A 22128-nucleotide genomic window follows, 5' to 3' on the forward strand; every position below is an offset into this window, starting at 1 on the left:
TGTAGTACTTTTAAAATTATTTTAATAGCCTTCTTCATAAAATCATCTTATTTCTGTATCAATTGCCTTATTTTCTTCATAAAATCATTTCTGTATCTGCTTTCAAATTCTATCCTCATCACCACATAAAATTCAAAATTAACAAGTTAAACTAGTTTTGAAAGTAAGATTGTGTTTGTGCTAGCATGCCAAGAGATTGATATGAGGACTACACATTAACACTGAAACTCCTGGGAGAAAACAAACACATCACATTAAATGTGATATCCCTGAAGTCTAGTTATCTGTCGTCTGGAAAGAAGTGTACCTTCATCTTTGGATGAAGAGATGATTACCTTCTTCATTTATTCTTGCCATTATACAGGCACATTTCTTTCCCCCTGGTTTTCATGACAGTAGCTGCCTTTGTTATCCATGGACTAATTTCCACCAACTTCTACAGTTTATCAGTTACTAAGAAGTTTTATCTTTTTCCAGAAACTAGTCATCAGGTACGCTAAGGATTATTTAAAGCTCCAGTTATGTGCCAGACAGAAGCTATGTGACCTATTTTGTTCCAGGTAAACAGCTGTCATTAGCTACTGTCTTGTGTGACAATAATAATCTTTGTCACCACAAACTGAAACAGACCCCCAAATATAAATTTTCATCACATCATTTTTTCTGTGTACAAATTCCACTGAAAACCTAATTCTGATTTGTGTTAAAATGTGGACTGTTTTTTTTTCAAAGAAGTACAACTCATGGTTTTATACAAACTTTGCTGCATTTGTCCATGATATGTAAACATTTATAATGCAGTCTCCTGTTCAGACCACTGCTAGCAACTTTTAAAGACTTTATACTCCATTTAGAATCAAAAAGTGCTTCTCTTGAAAAACACCTAGAAATTATGACTGAACTGCACAGGATTATAACTTTTTTATTATGATTAATTATGATAAAATAATTTTTATGTGTCAACTGTTTAACATCACATCAACATTATGGAGCAAAACTTCCCATACATTTAGATTTTACAAGTAAATCAACAAATTTCTAATACCCAAGATGTTGCAATATTTAAACTTACAATGTATGTTTTAAATATTCAACCCAAGTAGTGTTACAAGGCTACTGTCAAACTCTTAAAACTTGGCTAATTCTTAACAATAGTCACAGACAGTTCTTTACACTTAAGATATATCATTGACCTAGTAGTATATTTCTTACAACACAAAAATAATTCTGGGGCCTTCAAAAACTACTTTCAATGGGATCATAGCAGCAGTTTACTCTCCATTTTGGGCTATGTTCAAGTAAAGCATAATTTTGAGCTAGGAAATCATTCCTAGATTTTGGTCAAAGTAAAAAAAAAAAAAAACCAAGCAATTGCTGTTATCTACATATACTTAATGGACTTAAGCATGCCTTAATAGGGCATTTTGACATGTGAGGATCTTGTGCCTGATATTGAGCACAGGTTTAAAGGAATTATGAAGGATATCTTCTCTTTTAAATTGGCATGCCTGTGAGCCTTCTCTTAAGAGCTCAGAAAGGTTTCAAGGCTATCAATATTGAATAAAATAAACCAATGGCTATATAACACAAAATGTTAGTTCAACATGCTCTCACTGTCCTAATGAACATTTCCAAAATTTTAGCAGCTGGCAGGCTTTGGGACAGAAGAGGACTCTCTGTGTTACTGCACAGAGCTTAGCGCTAGTGCTCCTACAGCCTTCCTGATAGAGCAAGATGACTACTGGCATTATGCCACAGATGGCTGATTTGAAGGAATTTAATTATTGTTGGGTAACCTGTGACACCACAGCTTCATCTGGGTAACTGGTGTAAGCTTCAGTGTTGTGTGTTTCTTTGGCAACTCTGACTTCAGCCACCTCAGATCTGTGATTGGCCACCGTGAACCCTTGGCTACCCAGAACAGTGCCTGGACTGCTGTGTGAATAGCAGCATGTATCAGCAGGCTAAAAAGGAAAACCACACTGTGGAGTTTGTTTTGGGCCTCTTCACTGAACAGCTGTTTTGCTTCCCAGGCTTTTTGTGTTTCTTCCTATGGCCAAATGAGCCAAGACAAAAAGCTCTTGGCTTCATTTATGACAGAATTGTACCTGCTGATTAAACACTCCCTCATGAAATACACTGACATTTTTGGGTTTCTCAAAAAAAAAAGACAATGATACAAGTGATAGCAGGTCTTTCAAGCACTGCATTGCTGTACCTGATCTGCCCACTTGCCACTGTGCTTCAGCCTGGAGACAGGCACTGCTAACAAGAGCTAGGCACAACCTATCAGTACAAATCCTGGTGAAGAATACATGCAAATAGTAAAGGCAGGAGTGCTGTGATCTATGAAAGGAGAAAAGCAAGAAGTAAGATATTTTCTTTCATATTTTTTGCAGAGATACTTTTTATTTTGTAATTGCTGTTTTCCACCAGAATTCGCAGCAGTTAAGAAGGCTTCGAATTCCACTCCCCCATGCCTCAGATGGAGCCCAGTCTTTGGACTCCATCTCTGCGGGCATGATGAGGGGTGGGGAGGAAGCTTCGCCATAAAGAGAAAGTAAAACAAATAAGGTTTAAACTGCACTAAAATTTGGGGAAAACTTCCGCTCTCTTTTTAGTAAAGTATATATGTCTATATACAAAAATAACATCAGATAGTGTCCTTTTAAAAAAGTTAAATATACTGTTAGAATAATTACACAAACTCTACCCATTTCAACAGCTTTTAAGTATCACACATTCAATTTTCATAAGCAAGTTACAATGTCATTTAGCATTTCTCACTGTATACAACTTTTTTTGGAACAGACTCAAATGCAATGCACTTTTAATATAAAACATATGCAGCAAACACTTTATAAGCAAACAGTGAACAGCTCAAGCTACATTCACTTCATGGTAACAAGCATACGGGCTGTTTAATCTAGCACCTGCAGTAGGGCAAGATAATGGTAAAGCCTCTCTCTTTTCCCTACCACAGAGCATTAAAAACCGAGTTACAATCCAGTCACATAAAAATACTTTTACTTGCAAAGAAAGCCTTTAAGTTTGTCACAGTCCAGTTTGCTCAAATTTACAGAAAAACATACTCTGTAAGTAATTCTATTTTTTAATGAGCTCATCAGAAAAAACCCAAACATGTCAAGCAAAGGCTCAAGCCACTTTGTACAGGCTAGTTTAACACATTAATGCATTAGCTTACAAATACTCCAATTCCTAACTTGCACATCTATAACCAAACAGTTCCCTAGCCGACAGCAAGAGCGCTCCTTCCTGCTCCTTCATCAAGGCACAGGCATTCCCTGCACCCCACTGGGAGGCATGATAGCCTCAACAGTCCATCTGATGCTAGATCTGCATCAGAAGCTTTTGAGGTAAGCTGATGTATCTTCCAACTTGGAAGTCTGGTCTGCAGCATGTCTGTATGTTAGTGGATTCTAAAGACACTGCCAGACAGCTACTCTGCAAAGATGCAGGAGTGCAGCACATGCTAAGGAGGTGACAATGGCTGCAGGATGTCCTTCTCCTCTTTCTGCCCAACGAGCCCCATGCATGTGCTGCTCCCACCAGCACACACCAGCTCTTGGAACAGGCTGTGTTACGCCAAAACCTGAGCAGGAGTTGCGTGGATGGTCACAAGTCTAGAGCTACATCAACAAGATTTCAGGCATGAATGTGAAACCTCTTGTTTTGGCATATGTGCACCCGTCAGAATCATAACAAAATTAAACAATATATTTCAATCCCAGTATGTGTGCAAATATGCCCTGAAATAGACAGAAAACCAGCAGCTTGGGCTGAAGCGACCAGCTGACACACTTTTTATAAAAGTAGGAATAAAGTAGAACTTTTGCAGCTCATCTGTATCAATCTGCCAGCTTTTAACTAAGGCATATTGCTTTTGCCTGTATCAACGTTTTCACAAGCCATTTGGTTTTTCAACAGTGAGCAGATCACATAAAACACTCTCAGAAACACTAAGAAGTGACTCTGGGATTTGTAATGCGAAGTGCTATGCTTGCAATGGACTTCATGGCACAAGTAGAAACCTTGTGACAGATCCCAGCTTGGGAAATGTAGTTGGAAGCTAACCGATACAGCCTTTCTGCCCCAAAGATGTTGAAGTGCCCAGGAAGTACCTTCTCCACGAGACCTTTGTCCACTAACTCCAAGAGGCGCTGGCAGCTTGCAACATAGTCACTGATTTTGCTGTAGGGAAGCCAGTCAATCATGGATCCATCATACACCACATCCCCGCTGAACAGAATCTTCCGTTCTTTGTCGTGTAAGCAAATGCTGCCTCTGGAATGACCAGGCATGTGCATGACAGTAAGCTGTCGGTCTCCAAGGCTGATCTCGTCCCCTGCAAACAAATGTATTACAGGAAAATGTATGTATGATAAACACCATAAAGACTATGACCTATCCATACACTGAGAGTTTAAACATACTCTCACAGTGGGAGCAGGACATTTATTTTCTTGGTGAATGCCAAAGCACCTGAAAGACGGGTTTGACAAAAGGGCATTTTCCAATTATGGTAATAGCTAACACAAGCTTGGGCTTATATTAATACAATTTATTCTCTAATAAACAATGTGGAAAAGAATGTGATAGACAAAATAAAACAGGAAGCAAACAGTAAACCAGGTCTGCTTTTAAAGTTTAAAAAGTAAGTATTTTACAATTTTTTATCATTTTACCATTATTTAATTTGCCTAGAATTGCATTGCTGATACTTCTGAAGGCAAAAGGACAGAATATGAATTGCAGGACTAGCCTACACACACTTTCTTCATCTCATTCAGTCACACACATAAAAACAGTACTTCCTTAACATGAAGTAATTTTTTTTCCAGCTTAAACCTGTATGTCTTTTCACTGTTCCAGCCACTGAACCACTACTTTCAGCCTAGGGATGAAGAACTGGCCAAGTAAGTCAGCTGCTAATTTTAAACTGTAATGCCAGCTTAATTATAAACGTACAAACCCCTTAATTATAAACATTATAAGCGTTAATTATAAATGTACAAATGTAAACTTTAGTACTACATAGGGAAGGAAGACCAACATACAAGCAACCTTCTCGCAAGCAGTTGCCAAACTACATGAAAGAGTTCTAAAAGATAACATCCAGTACCATCATAAAACAATGCTTAAGATAACCTGCATTTCAGTTGCCAAGGAGAACAAGAAAGTTACCAGACCTCTGCTGCTACTAGAAATCTGAAAGTTACCAATCTGCATCACACTAGAGACAGGCATGCCACAGACTTCCTCACAATTCACCAAGCCTAGAGGTACTTAACTCCTGGAAGTCATAGAATCATATAATAGTTAGGATTGGAAAGGACCTTAAGATCATCTAGTTCCAAGCCCCCTGCCATGGGCAGGGACACCTCACACTAAACCATATCACCCAAGGCTTCATCCAACCTGGTCTTGAACACCGCCAGGGATAGAGTATTCACTACCTCCCTGGGCAACCCATTCCAGTACCTCACCACCCTCACAGTAAAGAATTTCTTCCTTAGATCCAGTCTAAACCTCTGCTGTTTAAGTTTCAACCCATTACCCCTTGTCCTATCACTACAGTCCCTAATGATCAGTCCCTCCCCATCATCCCTGTAGGCCCCCTTAAGATACTGGAAGGCTGCTATGAGGTCTCCATGCAGCCTCCTCTTCTCCAGGCTGAACAGCCACAATTTTCTCAGCCTGTCTTCATATGGGAGGTGCTCCAGTCCCCTGATCATCCTCGTGGCCCTCCTCTGGACTTGTTCTAACAGTTCCATGTCCTTTTTATGTTGAGGACACCAGAACTGCACACAGTACTCCAAGTGAGGTCTCACGAGAGCAGAGTAGAGGGGCAGGATCACTTCCTTCGACCTGCTGGTCACGCTCCTCTTGATGCAGCCCAGGATACGGTTGGCTTTCTGGGCTGTGAGTGCACACTGCTGGCTCATGTTCATTTTCTCATTGACTAACACCCCCAAGTCCTTCTCCGCAGGACTACCATGAATTTCCTTTTTGCCCAACCTGTAGCTGTGCCTGGGATTGCTCCCACCCAGGTGTAGGACCTTGCACTTGGCATGGTTAAACTTCATGAGGTTGGCATCAGCCCACCTCACAAGTGTGTCAAAGTCCCTCTGAATGGCATTCCTTCCCTCTAGCGTATCAACAGAACCACACAGCTTGGTGTCATCGGCAAACTTGCTGAGGGCACACTCAATCCCACTGTCCATGTCAGCGACAAAAATATTAAACAAGACCGGTCCCAACACCGACCCCTGAGGGACACCACTCGTTACTGATCTCCAGCCGGACATTGAACCGTTGACCACACTCTTTGAGTGTGACCATCCAGCCAGTTCTTTATCCACCGAGTGGTCCACCTATCAAATTGATGGCACTCCAATTTAGAGACAAGGATGTCATGTGGGACAGTGTCGAATGCTTAGCACAAGTCCAGGTAGATGATGTCAACTGCTCCACCCCTGTCCATCACTTCTGTAGCCCCGTCATAGAAGGCCACCAAATTGGTCAGGCAGAATTTTCCCCTAGTAAAGCCATGCTGGCTGTCACCAAGCACATTTCTCTTTTTCATGTGCCTTAGCATGCCTTCCAAGGGAATCTGCTCCCAGATTTTGCCAGGCACAGAGGTGAGTCTGACTGGTCTGTAATTCCCTGGGTTATCCATTTTCCCCTTCTTGAAAATGGGGGCTATATTTCCCTTTTTCCAGTCATCAGGAACTTCACCTGTCTGCCATGATTTTTCAAATATGATGGCCAGGGGCTTTGCAACTTCATTTGCCAGCTCCTTCAGGACCCATGGATAGATTTCATCAGGTCCCATGGACTTGTGTACATTCAGGTTCTTAAGATGGTCTCGAACTAGAACCTCTCCTACAGTGGGCCTAAGGTCTAGGTTTTCACAGTCCCTGTGTCCGCCTTCCAAGACTCGGGTGCTGTGGTCAGAGCCTTTGCCAGTGAAGACTGAGGCAAATAAGCCATTCAGAACCTCAGCCTTCTCCAAGTCCTGTGTAGCCTGTGAAGACTGAAGATGAGGATGAAGATGATCCTTTCGACCTGAGCCCTATTGACCCCGAGAAGGAGCCTGTGCACATTCATCAGTTTGCTGTTGCTGCTTTTGAGATTCTGATGCCTGATAATGCCGATGCTGACCTGGATGGTGCTCTTGACCTGGAGCCTATTCATCTGGAAAAGAAGCCTGATTTATATCCCCCAGATCCTCGTGATAAACGGGCAGCTGTAAAGGGAGAAGTGAGATGGGTGGGGGATGCAGATGTATTGCACGGTTTCCTTGTGGTGTATATGCTGGTTCAAAACCCGAGATGGGAAGGTCTCTTGTATGCTCTTATTAGGGGTATCGGGCAGAATGTGTCAGACCGTGGAGTTGGGACCCCGTATACAACTCCTTTGATACAGTCTCTCTGTGATACTCATGCCAGAAGTTGGTAAATATAAGTATGTCCATGTTTCTATCGACCCTTGCAGACCTTTATAGATATTGCTGGCAACTTCTTCCAACATAGGCTGGCCACCTGTGTCGGAACGAGTGTGCATTTTGGTCAGTAAAAAAACCTAAGCCTCATGCGATGTGAGGGAGGTAGAGCCTCTACAGGGATGCCTGCTAAGGTTGAGCCTGCCACCTCGCACAGCAATGATGCTTCTCGGAGCTGGTTTCCTGATAGTCTTTACAGGGTCCTTGTGCCACGTCCTGTATGTGGGACTGTGCAGTGGGAACAATGGTTGTCTGGAATTTGTGTTTCAAATACTGTAGTTGTGTGGAGTGTGCTTGTGGGATCCCATGCGTGTCTGTGTCTGTGTATGTTTGTAATGAGGGCAGACAGTGTTCTGTGTATTTTTTGTTGTCAGGTTCATGTAAAAGTTTTAACAGGTAGCAGTTTAACCTTTCAGGCAAGAAAAGGTTAATGCAAAAGTGCAGTTGCCGATAGGCCGGTGGTTTTAGCTGTGCAAAGCAGGGTGAGCGACTTAAAAAAAAAAAAAAAATGATAGAAAAAAAAAAAGAAAAAAAATAGAAAAAAAAAATATAAAAATATAAAAAAATTGAAAAAATAAAAATTAAAAAAAAGGTAATGTTAAAAAATTCTAGCCGTTATTAATGACTGCAGTTTTGATGTATATTGCTTCAACCTTGTTTTCCAGACAATATGCATGTGTAATCCAAAAAAAAAAAAAAAAATCACTTGAGGGCAACTGAAAATTAACAGCTTGAATATGCATACTTGTAAAGTAGCTATTATTAGAGGTTGTGATTTTGTGTATAAAACCACCTGTATTTACTAGCCAGTTGCTAACAAGAAACTATACCTTGTATTGTATGGAGTTGTCACTTGTAAAAGAGATGTTAGAACATGCAAATTTGCAGCAGCTGCTAGAAAATGCTAAGGTAAAAGCTAAAAGATTCTAAGATTATGATAGTGTTATAAAGCAAGTAATGGAACAAATTAAGAGGGTGGGAGAACTCCACTGGTAAGAAATTTCTTTGGTTAGTCCCTTGCTGTCATCAGCATCTTCAACATGCTGATGCACTCTGTAATAGTTACTCTGCTAATGTAAATCTGTGTGTGCTTTGCTGTAGTAGTGACTTGTTACTGGGTGAAGCAGGTGAAACTGCATTGACAACAAGGTGCAAGGACAGAGATTGACCAAATGCCTGCTACCACAGTCAAGGGCAAGACTGGGTTGGCCTCTGTGTCTGCCACCAAGAAGAACCTTTAGCTCTGCTGCTGGCTGCAACCAGCAGGTGTAGAGCGGTGGAGACACATGCCATGCCAGACCTTGATGTGAGGGATGGCCTTCGTTGTTATCAGAGAGGCATCTGGGAGAAAAAGGGCAGGCCCAGCTGTGTACAGCTATCAACAGGACCATACCGACTGCCAGCGAAATGTACAAAGCCACAGAACTCAACCACATAAAGAAACAGCAATGGCAGAAATCTTTGTAAAATCTTTGTAATATCTGTTTTATTATGTGTGACTATGCGTAATGGACAAGTATATTGAGCACATCTGTTAAATCCTCATTATTCCATCCTGTTACATGGTGTGTAGGATTCACTGGTATGCCACATGTTATAAAGGTTCAAGTGACTTCAAATCAGACTAATCTTACTGAAATAATGCTACCTAGAGTAGTGGGTTGTTATGTTACACAAGTCAAGCAGTGATAGAGCAAACATCCCAAATTGTAAAAAAACTTTTAGTAAAACTAAAAAGGGGGAGATGTGGAGACAGTGTTCTCACAGGAAAATGAATATTTGGTACATGAGGTCTGAATAACTCCGAGGGATACAGCAAGGCCATGGGAGGCCCAAGGAAGCCTAAGCAAGCAAGATAAGAAGAAGCTGTAATTCACTGAGTTATGAGAACTGTGGACTCTTGGCAAGCGTTTGAGGTCAAGTTCTCACACCTGTGCTTAACCAATTATATGTTAGTCACTAAGGGTCTTCAAGACAAGTATCTAATCATGATATGCCAAATTGCTGTAGGTGTGTGTAAGCAATAGTATATAAGGAGTTAATGCTTTGTAATAAATGGCTTTTTGTCTGAACAAAAAAAAAAAAAAAAAAAGGGGGAGTGTAACTCCTTGACTGTTAACACTGTACAGTTTACTTCTGCAGCTGCTTCACATCGCCTTTGCATTAGAATGCTTCTGGGCATGTGTTGTATGAATCTTTCTGATCATTCTGAATCTATTCACAAGAAACTGTTTGAACTTAAAGAAAATACTGTAGAAACAAATCCTATAGACTCTTGGTTAAAATCGTTAGGAATAAGTAGTTGGTTAAGGAGTTTAATCATGATGTTTAGCGGACCAATTATGATTATGTTGTTAATTTTGTTTTTTGGACCTTGTTTGTTACAATGTATTATGCAACGCATGCAGCAGATGACGAACGCCTTATTTGAAAAAAGAGGGGGAGATGTTGGGGGTCGAGCATGGGCGCTTGAACAGGCCTACAGCAAGCTGTGAGAAAGTGAACTTATGACCCCAGGTTAAAAGAGGGAGAAGTGTCAAGATCAGCAAAACAGGAATGCAATAACAAGATGCCAGTAATTGCAGAAGCATGATGTAACGCTAAGCTGAAGCGAAGGTGTGAAACCAATCAGGAGAGGTAAAGGGGAGCGTGTATCCCTCGTGGGCAAAGTGAAGCAGCCAATCAAGTAATGCTTGATCGCGTGTAAGACAGTATATTAAGAGCAGCCTTGTAATCAATAAATGGAGCATTTTGTGAATCTACATCGTATCGGTGTTTTCTCCCCTCCACCTGGCCGCGGCACCAAGTTTAGCTCCAACTGGGCCTTATCCATCCAAGGAGGTCTCCTGGCCCTCCTGCTGCACTTCCTTCTAGTCGGGATGCAACACTCCTGAGCTTGTGGCAGGTGATCCTTGAATGTTAACCAAGAGTCTTGGGCCCCCCTGCCCTCTAGGGCTATATCCCAAGGAACCTTGCTAAGCAGGTGCCTGAAGAGCCCAAACCCTGCTCTCTTGAAGTCCAGGGCAGTGAGCTTACTGCACGCTCTTCTCACTGTCCTGAGGACCTCAAATTTGACCATCTCGTGATCACTGCATCCAAGACTTCCCTGGAGAGTCACATTTCCAACGAGCCCTTCCCTGTTGGTGAGCACGAGGTCAAGCAGGGCACTTCTCCTCGTCGGCTCCTTTATTGCTTGCAGAAGGAAGTTGTCTTCCACACAATCGAGAAACCTCCTGGATTGCTTGTGCCGGGCTGTGCCATCCCTCCAACAAATGTCAGGGTGGTTGAAGTCCCCCATGAGAACGGGGGTCTGCGAGTGTGAGGCTTTTCCTATTTGTCTGTAGAGTTCTTCATCCACAGGTTCCTCTTGATCAGGCGGTCTGTAACATCCCCACAGTAATGTGTCCCATCACCGATTTCCCCTTAACCCTGATCCACAAACTTTCTGTTAACTGATCACCTGTCCCCAGACAGAGTTCCATACTCTCCAGCCTATCCCTAACATAAAGGGCAACTCCCCCTCCCCTCCTACTGAGCCTGTCTTTTCTAAAAAGCCTATAACCCTCCATTTCAACACTCCAGTCAAAGGAGCCATCCCACCATGTTTCTGTGATGCCTATTATATCATAGCCGCGTAGATGTGCACACATCTCTAATTCCTCTTGTTTATTCCCCATGCTACGGGCATTTGTATAGAGGCATCTGATCTGAGCTCCAAATGAAGCTGGCTCAGTGGCTGGAGCGGCTAGAATATCACTGCATTGCTCAGAGTATTTATTATAGGTGCTGGCAACTGACTGGTTGTGTTGGGATGTAATGATGCTCCCCTCCCCCAACACAACTAGTTTAAAGCATCCTTGACAAGTCTGGCAAGCCTCCCAGCAAAGCCACTCTTCCCTTTCTTTATCAGAGCAGTTCCACCAGCCCCCAGTAGGCCTGGCCTACAAATGTGGGCCCCATGTTCGAGACACCCAAACCCTTGACTATGACACCACCCTTTTAACCATTTATTAACCTGTCCAATCCTCCTTGCCTTTGGAAGGTCCTCCCCTGTGTCTTGGACAATGGTCGAAAAGACTATGTGAGCTCCAGAACCCCTGACCACCTCTCCCAGAGCCCTGTAGTCCTTCTTTATACTCCTCAGGCTACTACTATCTATATCCCTAGCACCCACATGTATCACTAGAAGAGGGTAATAGTCTGTGGGACTTACTAGAGCAGGCAGCCTCTCCGCAACATCCCTGATCTGTGCCCCAGGTAGGCAACACACCTCCCTTGGGACCCGGTCAGGCCGACAGATGAGCACTTCTGTCCCTTTCAAGGCAGAGTCCCCTACTACTACAACCCACCGCTTTTTCCTGGCAGCACCAGTAGAGATCTTCTGTACCAGTGCACCAGCCAACTGTTTCTGATGCAAGTGCATTTCCTCATCAGCCCCCTGCAGGACAGCAAAGTGGTTCTGGGTGGGTACAGCAGATTTAGGAGGAAACCCCTTGCTTTTAATTGCTCTCTTCCTCCTTTGGTTGTTTTTTTTTTTTTGTTACTAATTCCCAGCTTCCCTGATCAACAGCTTCCTTCTTTCCTCCATGAGTTAGAGAAGAATCTTGAGGCCCCTGTGCTGTTTGGTCCTGGAGCAAGCAGTCCTGCTTCCTCTCAGCTTCCCTGACATCTTGCAGCTTACTGACAGCCACCTGCTGGAGGATCTCCACCAGGGAGCAGCGAGCGCAGCCCTGCCCATTCTGCACCTTTCCCTCACCAGACCAGTGCAGGCACTCTCTGCACTCCAAGCTCTGCACCGCAACCTCCCCACTTACCGGCTCTGTATGGGTGCCTACGCTGGCTACCACCAGGGCGGCCGGGGCAGAGCTCCCAGACCTGGTCATACGGCGAGTGCTCACCATCCCGCTCGCCTGCTCGCGCGAACTGCCGCGCAAACTGCCTCGACCTGCTCTGTTTGCCTGCTCCGTCCGCCGCGCTCCTGGTTGCCGCGCTCCCTGGGTAGGCTTTCAACCGCTCACAGTTGGTGCCCCTCCTCCTGTCTCCGCCCCCGGTGAGTCACCTCCTCGCAGTAGCTGAGGTCTTTGCAAGTCCTGTCGAGGACTTGAGGCTCCCTCCTCAGTGGCTCTTGTCGCTCTGTGGTGAGGTTTCTGGACGCTGATCTCCCCCAGCTCCGCTCCGGTGCCACAGGCGTCCTTTCTCAAGCCACCCCCCTCAGCAAGTGACTTTTTGGTGTTCAATTGAGAAAGAGTACTGAATATGCTACAACAACTTTGGGGAGTCACTGGAGAGGTAATGTCTTACCGTGCTGTATCCAACAGCGGTACAGATCCCCACATTTGCACAAGCAGCTAGTTTCAAAATTATAAAAGGGGATATTTAGACAAATTATCTTTCAGGGAAATGTTGGGCACTTGACGTTGAGAAGATTATGCTGAAAATGCCTGTACTGGTGAAGGAAACCACAGTGAAGGTGAAGTTAATGGAGGAAAGTGTTCAGGTGTATTTCAAACTGCCCCTGGCACAGAAAAAATACACAGAAACCGAATACGGCATCCAAAAGTTTAAGATGTGCACAGAATTTAAGAAAAACTCTTACATTCTGAACATGTCTGAAGGGACAGCTGACGGAAACTGTTGAGTCTTACGAGATGCATGCGACCAGGAAAACACTAAATGGTACGCACAATACAAATAAATGCAATTTTAGCTAGAATAGTTACAGTAAAAGATCTGGTAACGTTAAGATAATGCAAAAACTAAACAAGTGAGGCAGGCAATGTACAAAAAAAATGCTGTGGCTTTGGACTGTAACAGAGTACTGCCACCTTCTGTATTTTTAGCACTGCTGGATATCCTCACCCTACAGCCTTCCAGGTGCACTGAGATGGTATGTCACTTCCACACAGCCTGTCTCAGTGTTGTCTTACAGACCTTGATGTTACTTTGACAGTGAGTTTGCTTTATCTTTTATAAGATTATATTTTTAATAATTTCTCCCTTTTAAAGAAAATAACACTTAAACTTCTGTTGACTGACCACTGTTAAATCTCATACCAGATCTCTGAAGCCTTCAGTATGTTCAGTTCTGGTTTTCCAAGCATCTATGCATGATGGCCTAAATTATGTAGAACACAGCGATACCCCTGCAAAAGGTGTCACCTGTCAGCTAGTTAACTTATAACTTCTTCTTCACCATACTGTACTATTAGGTGGGTTGTTGCTAAAATAACCTAGTCATTGTTTGCTGCAGGAGACTAAATGGATTTCTATCTATAAAAGCCACTTCAGTAAGTTACATTTATCTAAATTCTGTAAAACAAAACACAAGTTCTCCGAAATACCTCTTTCAATAAACTGCCTTGTTCTTTACACTGTTATGCCTTGAAAGCTTATAAATAATATGGGTCACCAGATGCTAGATCTGACTGACATGGTGACATACTGTTAGAAGCCTAAGGTGAAACCTGCTCAGTCAGTCACTTAAATTACCACTGAGTGATTCTCAGTCTAAGGAAAAAAATACTTGTATCAGTGGGCCAACAGATCAGGCATGCACAGGGTATTTCGCAGAACAGTTTGGGTTGGAAGGGACCTTAAACCTCACCCAGTTCCAACCCCCTGCCACGGGCAGGGACAGCTTACACTAGACCAGGTTGCTCCAAGCCCCATCCAACCTGGCCTTGAACACTGCCAGGGCTGGGGCAGCCACAGCTTCTCTGGGCAACCTGTGCCGGTGCCTCAGCACCATCACAGGAAGAACTTCTGCCTAAGAGCTCATGTCAATCTCCCCTCTGTCAGGTTAAAGCCATTCCCCCTTGTCCTGTCCCTACAGGACCTTGTCAAAGCCTCTCTCCAGGTTTCTTGTAGCCCCCTTAGGCACTGGAGCTGCTCTGAGATCTCCTCAGAGTCTTCTCTTTTCCAGGCTGAATAGTGTCTTTTTTTGTCAGTTCCCATCAATACTTCGAGAACTGGTAGAAACAATCATTTAAGAATATACCCCACTACCTGGGGCTTTGTTGTCCCACGCTGAGAACTTGGGAAGGCTTTTAAATTCTGCAAAGCAGATCGCAGAGACTGACAGTAAGCGAAGAACAAAACATCACTTTAAGCATCGCACCCGGGTGAAAGGTGTCCCTGCCCATGGCAAGGGGTTGGAACAGGATGAGCTGTAAGGTCCCTTCCAACCCAAACCTCAATACGAGTCTACGCAACACGAGAAAACGCATAAAGCAGAAAGAGCGCAGCGGCAAGAGGGCTGCTGCTGTGCCACCGGCGACTCACAGACACTGCGCACCCCTCCACCCTCGGGAGAAACGCGATACCAGAGGTACCGCCGCTTACCCTCCTGCAGCAGGCGGCTGGGCCGGACGGGCGGGACGCGGAAATGCCGAGCCCGCCAGCCGGGCCGCGGCGGCCGCGCCACCTCCCGGTCCGACAGCCAGGTGACGGCCTCGTAGTTATCTCCGCGGAGAAGGGCCGCAGCTTCGGCGCTGTGCACCGCCACCTCCTCGAAATGCTGCAGCCCGCCCGAGTGGTCGAAGTGGACGTGTGTGGCTACGGCCAGCAGCGGTCGCGGCTCGGCCCCGTCCGCCGGGGCCAGCAGCCCGGCGGCGCGCAGGTAGTCGGGAAGGCTGCGCAGCCCCAGTCCCGCGTCGATCACCACGTCCCGCTGCGAGCCCCGCACTAGCCAGATGTTAGCCCGGTTTCCCGACTCGTAGAAGCGCTCTTGGATCCAGAAGATGCCCCCGCCGAGGGACTTGTGCGCAAACCATTCCAGCGCCGACATGGTCCCACTGGCGGGTCACCTCAGCGCGGCGGGGCGGGGTGGAGCCGGGCCCGGCCCACTGCGGCACCCGCGGGCGGAGAGCGGCGGACGTGAAGCCGTGAGGGAGATCTGAGAGGGGACGGAGGAGGTGAAGCCGCCTCTTCTGTGGTGACAGGGCTGGGCGGAGGCGGCTGAGATCCGTCTGCGCCGGGGAGAGCAGAGCCGTTAGGCGCGGGGGGCGGACAGCGCGGGTTCAGGGAGCGGGACGGGCAAGGGAGGAGCCGGGCGGGTGTATCCCCACACGACTGCAGCGGTGATAAGTGCCTTCACCCGGTAAATGACGCCTTTTTTTAGCACTTTTATCATTCACTGCAGAGGATACCCAGAGAAGCTGTGGCTGCCCCATATCTGCCAGTGCTCAAGGCCAGGGTAGACGGGGCTTGGAGCAACCTGGCCTTGTGAAAGGTGTCACTGCCCATGGCAGGGGGTTGGAATTGAATGAGCTTTGAGGTCCCTTCCAATGCAAACCAATCTGGGGTTATGTACTTTTACCTTCAGGGGCATTAGGTGAAAAAAAACAAAAAACAACCAACCAAACCCACCCCACCCACCCCCCCCCCCCCCCGAAATCTCAGTATTTGGATTTCAGTCCTTTCTCCTCTATATGCTCTTCCCTTTTTTCGGCTGCACTTGTCTTTGAAAATCGAGGATCCAAAGACTATTGAGACTTCTGCCCTGAGGAAAACACACGATCAGGAGAGCTCATCCCAGCACCAGGTCTCCTCAAGCCGGCATCCATCCCACTGGCTTGTTTTCATTCCCCGCTGACTGCCTGAGGCACAGCATACGTAGTTTTGAATGAACTTTAAACGCTTAAATCTGAAATTCTCACTGTTTGTAGATTGATGTGCACATTATGCACTGGCACTAAAATGGCGTTCCATTCGGCATCCCTTCTGGTAGCCAAAATGCTGGTCATCGTGGTAACTTTGTCATGCTTGGTGACTTAGTTGTACAGCTCAGTTTCCTTCATTATTTAGAATCATAGAACAGCTAGGTTTGGAAAGAGCCTTAAGATCATCTAGTTCCAACCCTTCTGCCATGGGCAGGGACAACTCACACTAAACCATATCGCCCAAGGCTCTGTCCAACCTGGCCTTGAACACCACCAGGGATGGAGCATTCACTACCTCCCTGGGCAACCCATTCCAGTACCTCACCACCCTCACAGTAAAGAATTTCTTATATCCAATCTAAATCTCTGCTGTTTAAGTTTCAACCCGTTACCCCTTGTCCTATCACTACAGTCCCTAATGATCAGTCCCTCCCCATCATCCCTGTAGGCCCCCTTCAGATACTGGAAGGCTGCTATGAGGTCTCCATGCAGCCTTCTCTTCTCCAGGCTGAACAGCCACAATTTTCTCAGCCTGTCTTCATATGGGAGGTGCTCCAGTCCCCTGATCATCCTCGTGGCCCTCCTCTGGACTTGTTCTAACAGTTCCATGTCCTTTTTATGTTGAGGAGAACTGCAGACAACACTCCAAGTGAGGTCTCACGAGAGCAGAGTAGAGGGGCAGGATCAACTCCTTCGACCTGCTGGTCGCACTGCTTTTGATGCAGCCCAGGATATGGTTGGCTTTCTGGGCTGCAAGTGCACACTGCTGGCTCATGTTCATTTTCTCACTGATCAACACCCCCAAGTCATTCTCTGCAGGGCTGCTCAATCATCCATCAGTGTCACTTCATAGTGCATTAGACATAAACCTTCTAAGCTAGTATACTTTGAAAATGCCACAATTATCACTAAAAATGTGGAGTTGGAATACCTCTACTTTGAAATTTGTTATTTCTCATCACACTAATGAGTTGTTTCAAGACAGTCTTACTGAGAATTAATTTTAGAGCAGCTTTTAAGAAATGGACCTATATATTCACCATAATAATGCAAACAGTGTGCCTCTCCTTGTAAGCTTGATATTTCCCTTACCTTTTTTTATATTGCTGTTTTCTGTTGTTGACTCCCTTTTTTCACATATAGATAATATAATTGCTCGTGTTTGGGGCTTTACTGTATCTTTTATATTTCTCCTTTCTATCAAGGTCACATCTTGCTTTTCATACTCTTTTCAAGTGAGTTTGCTATTTATTTTTAATTTCCAGGTAATTACAGAATCCCAAGTGTTGGAAGGGACCTCAAAAGATCATCTAGTCCAACCCCCCTGCAAGAGCAGGGTAACCTAGAGTACATCACGCAGGAACTTGTCCAGGAGGGCCTTCAATATCTCCAGCATAGGAGACTCCACAACCTCCCTGGGCAACGTGTTCCAGTGCTCTGTCACTCTTACAGTAAAGAAGTTCTTCCTGATGTTAACATGGAACCTCCTATGCTCCAGTTTACACCCATTGCCCCTTATCCTATCACTGGGTATCACTGAAAAAAGCCTAGCTCCATCATCCTGACACCCACCCTTTACATATTTGTAAACACCAAGGAGGTCACCCCTCAGTCTCCTCCAAGCTAAAGAGACCCAGCTCCCTCAGCCTCTCCTCATAAGGGAGGTGTTCCACTCCCTTCATCATCTTTGTGGCTCTGTGCTGGACTCTTTCAAGCAATTCCCTGTCCTTCTTGAACTGAGGGGCCCAGAACTGGATGCAATATTCCAGATGCGGCCTCACCAAGGCAGAGTAGAAGGGGAGGAGAACCTCTCTTGCCCTACTAACCACACCCTTTCTAATGCACCGTAGGATGCCATTTGCCTTCTTGGCCACAAGGACACATTGCTGGCTCATGGTCATCCTCCTATCCACCAGGACCCCCAGGTCCCTTTCCCCTTCACTCCTTTCCAGCCAGGTCAAGCCCCAACCTGTACTGGTACATGGGGTTGTTCTTCCCCAGATGCAAGACTCTACACTTGCTCTTGTTGAATTTCATCAAGTTTCTCCCTGCCCAACTCTCCAGCCTGTCCAGGTCTCTCTGAATGGCAACACAGCCTTCTGGTGTGTCAGCCACTCCTCCCAATTTAGTGTCATCAGTGAACTTGCTGAGGGTACACTCAGTTCCCTCATCCAGGTCATTGATGAAAATATTAAACAGCACTGGTCCCAGCATCGACCCCTGAGGGACTCCACTAGTCACAGACCTCCAGCTAGATTCTGTGCCATTGACCACAGCTCTCTGCCTTCTTCCTTTCAACCAGTTCTTGATCCACCTCACTACCTGCTCATCAAGCCCACACTTTCTTAGCTTATCTATGAGAATGCTGTGGGAGACAGTATCAAATGCCTTACTGAAATCAAGAAAAACCACATCTACCGCTCTACCATCATCCCTCCACCTAGTCACTTCCTCATAGAAGGCTATAAGGTTGGTCAAGCATGACTTCCCCTTCATAAAACCATGTTGGCTGTTCTTAATAACCACCTCATCTTTAATATGCCTAGAGATGGAGTCAAGAATAAGTTGTTCCATCACCTTTCCAGGGACGGAGGTAAGGCTGACCGGTCTATAATTACCTGGGTCCTCCTTCTTGCCTTTCTTATAGACTGGTGTGACATTTGCCATCTTCCAATCCTCAGGCACCTCTCCCGTTTCCCACGATTTACCAAAGATGATGGAGAGTGGCCTAGCAATGACCTCCACCAGCTCCCTCAGCACCCATGGGTGCATTCCATCCAGACCCATTGATTTATAGATGTCCAGATTGCATAGCTGATCCCTAACCCAATCCTCATCTACCAAAGCAAACTCCTCCTTTGTCCTGACTCCTTCTGGGGCTACAGGAATCTGGGGCCCCTGGGGAGAGTCTGCAGGAGTAAAGACAGAGGCAAAGAAAGCATTCAGCACTTCTGCCTTCCTTGTATCCTCTGTTTCCAGGGCACCCACCTCGTTCAACAGTGGGCCTATATTGCCTCTTGTGTTAGTTTTATTTGCTATGTATTTGAAGAAGCCCTTTCTATTGTCCTTAATCTGACTAGCAAGATTAATTTCCAAGGAGGCCTTAGCTGTCCTAATTGCCTCCCTACATCCTCTAACAACTGTCCTTTATTCCTCCTAAGTGGCCAGCCCCTCTTTCCATAATCCATAGATTCTCCTTTTCCACTTGAGTTTGCCCAGCAGCTCCTTGTTTAACCACGCTGGTCTCCTAGATCCCTTACTTGATTCCCTACTCATTCGGATGCTGTGATCCTGAGCTTGGGAGAAGTGGTCCTTGAATGCTGACCAACTATCATGAGCCCCTTTAACGCCTAGTACCCTTTCCCATGGGACTTCCCTTAGCAGTTGATTGAACAGGCCAAAGTTGGCCCTTCGGAAATCCAGAACTGTGGCCTTGCTAGGTATTCTGTTCGTCCCACTGCAGCCAAGGCTGCCATTGACCATCACCACTTCAACCAAACCCTCCTTGTTCATGAGTACTAAATCTAGCAGCGCTCCTCTCCTAGTTGGTTTGTCCACCATTTGCATTAAGAAGTTATCATCAGTGCACTGGAGGAACCTCCTAGACTGTGAATGATTGGCTGTGTGAGTCTTCCAGCAAATATCAGGGTAGTTAAAATCCCCCATGAGGACTAAGGCATGTAGTCGCGAGGCTACTTCCAGTTGCCTGTAGAAAGTCTCATCAACTCCTTCATCCTGATCAGGAGGTCTATAATAGACTCCCACAGCTGTATCACCCGTACCACCCTGTCCCTTAATTCGTACCCACAGACATTCCACTTTCTCCTCATCTGCCCCTGGACAGAACTCAATACATTCTAGTCGCTCTCTCACATAAAGAGCAACTCCACCACCTCGCTTTGCTGACCTATCTTTCCTAAAAAGGACATAGCCATCCATGAGCACATTCCAGTCATGTGAGCTGTCCCACCATGTCTCTGTAATTGCCACTAGGTCATAACCTTTAGACCACACACAGACTTCTAACTCCTCCTGTTTATTCCCCATGCTGTTTGCATTGGTGTACAGGCATTTCAGGGAGCGAGCAGAGCACGCTGATGGCACCCTTCGGAGGTGGGAGGCCTTTTGGTCTTCATTAATAGTAGAACAATGCCTCACTAGTTCAGCTACGACCCCCTCGCACTTTGAATCTAACCTGAAGCTCTGTGACTTAGCTCTGCTAACTCTTGTCTTAGTACCCTTTTTCACCTGCAGGACAGGGTCGAAACTATCCTTTCCCACAAATGAAACAATAGATTGATAGTCCTCCCTAGTCCGCCATCCTTCAAGCCCTAGCATGTTTCTCTTGGGCTTATCCCTAACAGGCCCAGTTAAATCCCCTCCCCCCTTCATATCTAGTTTAAAGCCCTGTCAATAAGCCCTGCTAACCTCTGCCCCAAAACCCTTTTCCCCCTCTGGGACTGGTGTATCCCACCTGCCACCAGCAAACCAGGTGTCTCATACAGCAGCCCATGACTGAAAAATCCAAAACCCTGCCTATGGCACCAGTCACGTAGCCATACAATAATCTGCAGAATTTTCCTATTTATCTCTTCACCCTTGCTTGTAACAGGTACAGAGGCAAACACCACTTGCGCTCCAGACCCTTTAACCAACCGTGCCAGGGCCCTGAAGTCTCTCTTCATTGCCCTTGCACTCCTTGTAATAATTTCATCACTGCCAACCTGAAAAACCAGTTAAATAACCAGTTAAATTAACCAGTTAAACCTGAAAACCAATTAAATGCTCAGGCTTTGCTTGTGATTTGTCGTCTTTCTTAAAATGATTTATTTAGGTCTCTTTTTATTTTTAGACAGTCTTATGTGCTGCTGAGTGATGTGGAAATATATAATGTAATTTCCAAGCAGAGCTCATTTGTGTTGAAAATTGTAAGTAGGACAATACTTGCATCAACCAGTTTCCCAATGGCATTTAATAATAAAGGCCATTGCTTCCATCCAGGAAACCTTAAAAGTTCTTAATCTTAAATATGCATTTTTTTGCTCCTAGTAATAATTCTTGCCCAGATTTCTTGTTATTTTAGATACATATATGAGAAACTGCAGGTATTGTGCTCTTTCTTGTTTCCTCTTTGAACTTGTTATCTCACCAGCACACTAATGATGGGAATAGATTTGATAATACTGGTACAGCAGCAGTAAGGCTAGAACAGATTCATTCTTACCAAGCAGGGTACAAAATGGAAACCTTGCAATTGATGGTAAACAGCACATAGGCAAAATCTTGGAGCAGATTCTCCTAAAAGGAATGCTAAGGCACATGAAAAACAACAAGGTGCTTGGTGACAACCAGCATGGCTTCACTAAGGGGAAATCCTGCCTGACCAATTTGGTGGCCTTCTATGATGGGGCTACAGAACTGATGGACAGGGGTAGAGCAGTTGACATCAGCTACCTGGATTTCTGCAAAGCGTTCGACACTGTCCCACACAACATCCTTGTCTCTAAATTGGAGAGACATCAATTTGATAGGTGGACCACTCAGTGGATAAAGAACTGGCTGGATGGTTGCACGCAAAGAGTTGTGATTCCCTGCTCAATGTCCAGCTGGAGATCAGTAACGAGTGGTGTGCCTCGGGGGTCAATGTTGGAACCGGTCTTGTTCAACATCTTTGTCAGTGACATGGACAGTGGGATTGAGTGTGCCCTCAGCAAGTTTGCTGATGACACCAAGCTGTGTGGTTCAGTTGATCTACTAAAAGAAGGAATGGCATGCAGTGCGACCTTGACACACTTGTGAGGTGGGCTGATGCCAACCTCATGAAGTTTAACAATGCCAAACGCAAGGTCCTACACCTGGATCAGAGCAATCCTAGGCACAGCTACAAGTTGGGCAGAGAAGAGATTCAGAGCAGCCCTGCGGAGAAGGACTTGGGGGTGTTGG

General features: G+C 45.4%; 1 protein-coding gene across 1 annotated transcript; it reads right to left on the reverse strand.

The window, feature by feature from the left end:
- Window positions 1-903: 903 nt before the first annotated feature.
- On the reverse strand, window positions 904-15329 carry MBLAC2 (metallo-beta-lactamase domain containing 2). The gene is made up of 2 exons (XM_034073229.1): window positions 14867-15329; window positions 904-4366 (listed from the first exon to the last, which is right to left on the reverse strand). Exons 1-2 carry the CDS (start codon window positions 15309-15311, stop codon window positions 3981-3983), a joined length of 831 nt encoding a protein of 276 aa, XP_033929120.1. The 5' UTR covers window positions 15312-15329; the 3' UTR covers window positions 904-3980.
- Window positions 15330-22128: the final 6799 nt, after the last annotated feature.

Source organism: Melopsittacus undulatus, chromosome Z (assembly GCF_012275295.1).
Source record: "Melopsittacus undulatus isolate bMelUnd1 chromosome Z, bMelUnd1.mat.Z, whole genome shotgun sequence".
NCBI lineage: Eukaryota > Metazoa > Chordata > Aves > Psittaciformes > Psittaculidae > Melopsittacus > Melopsittacus undulatus.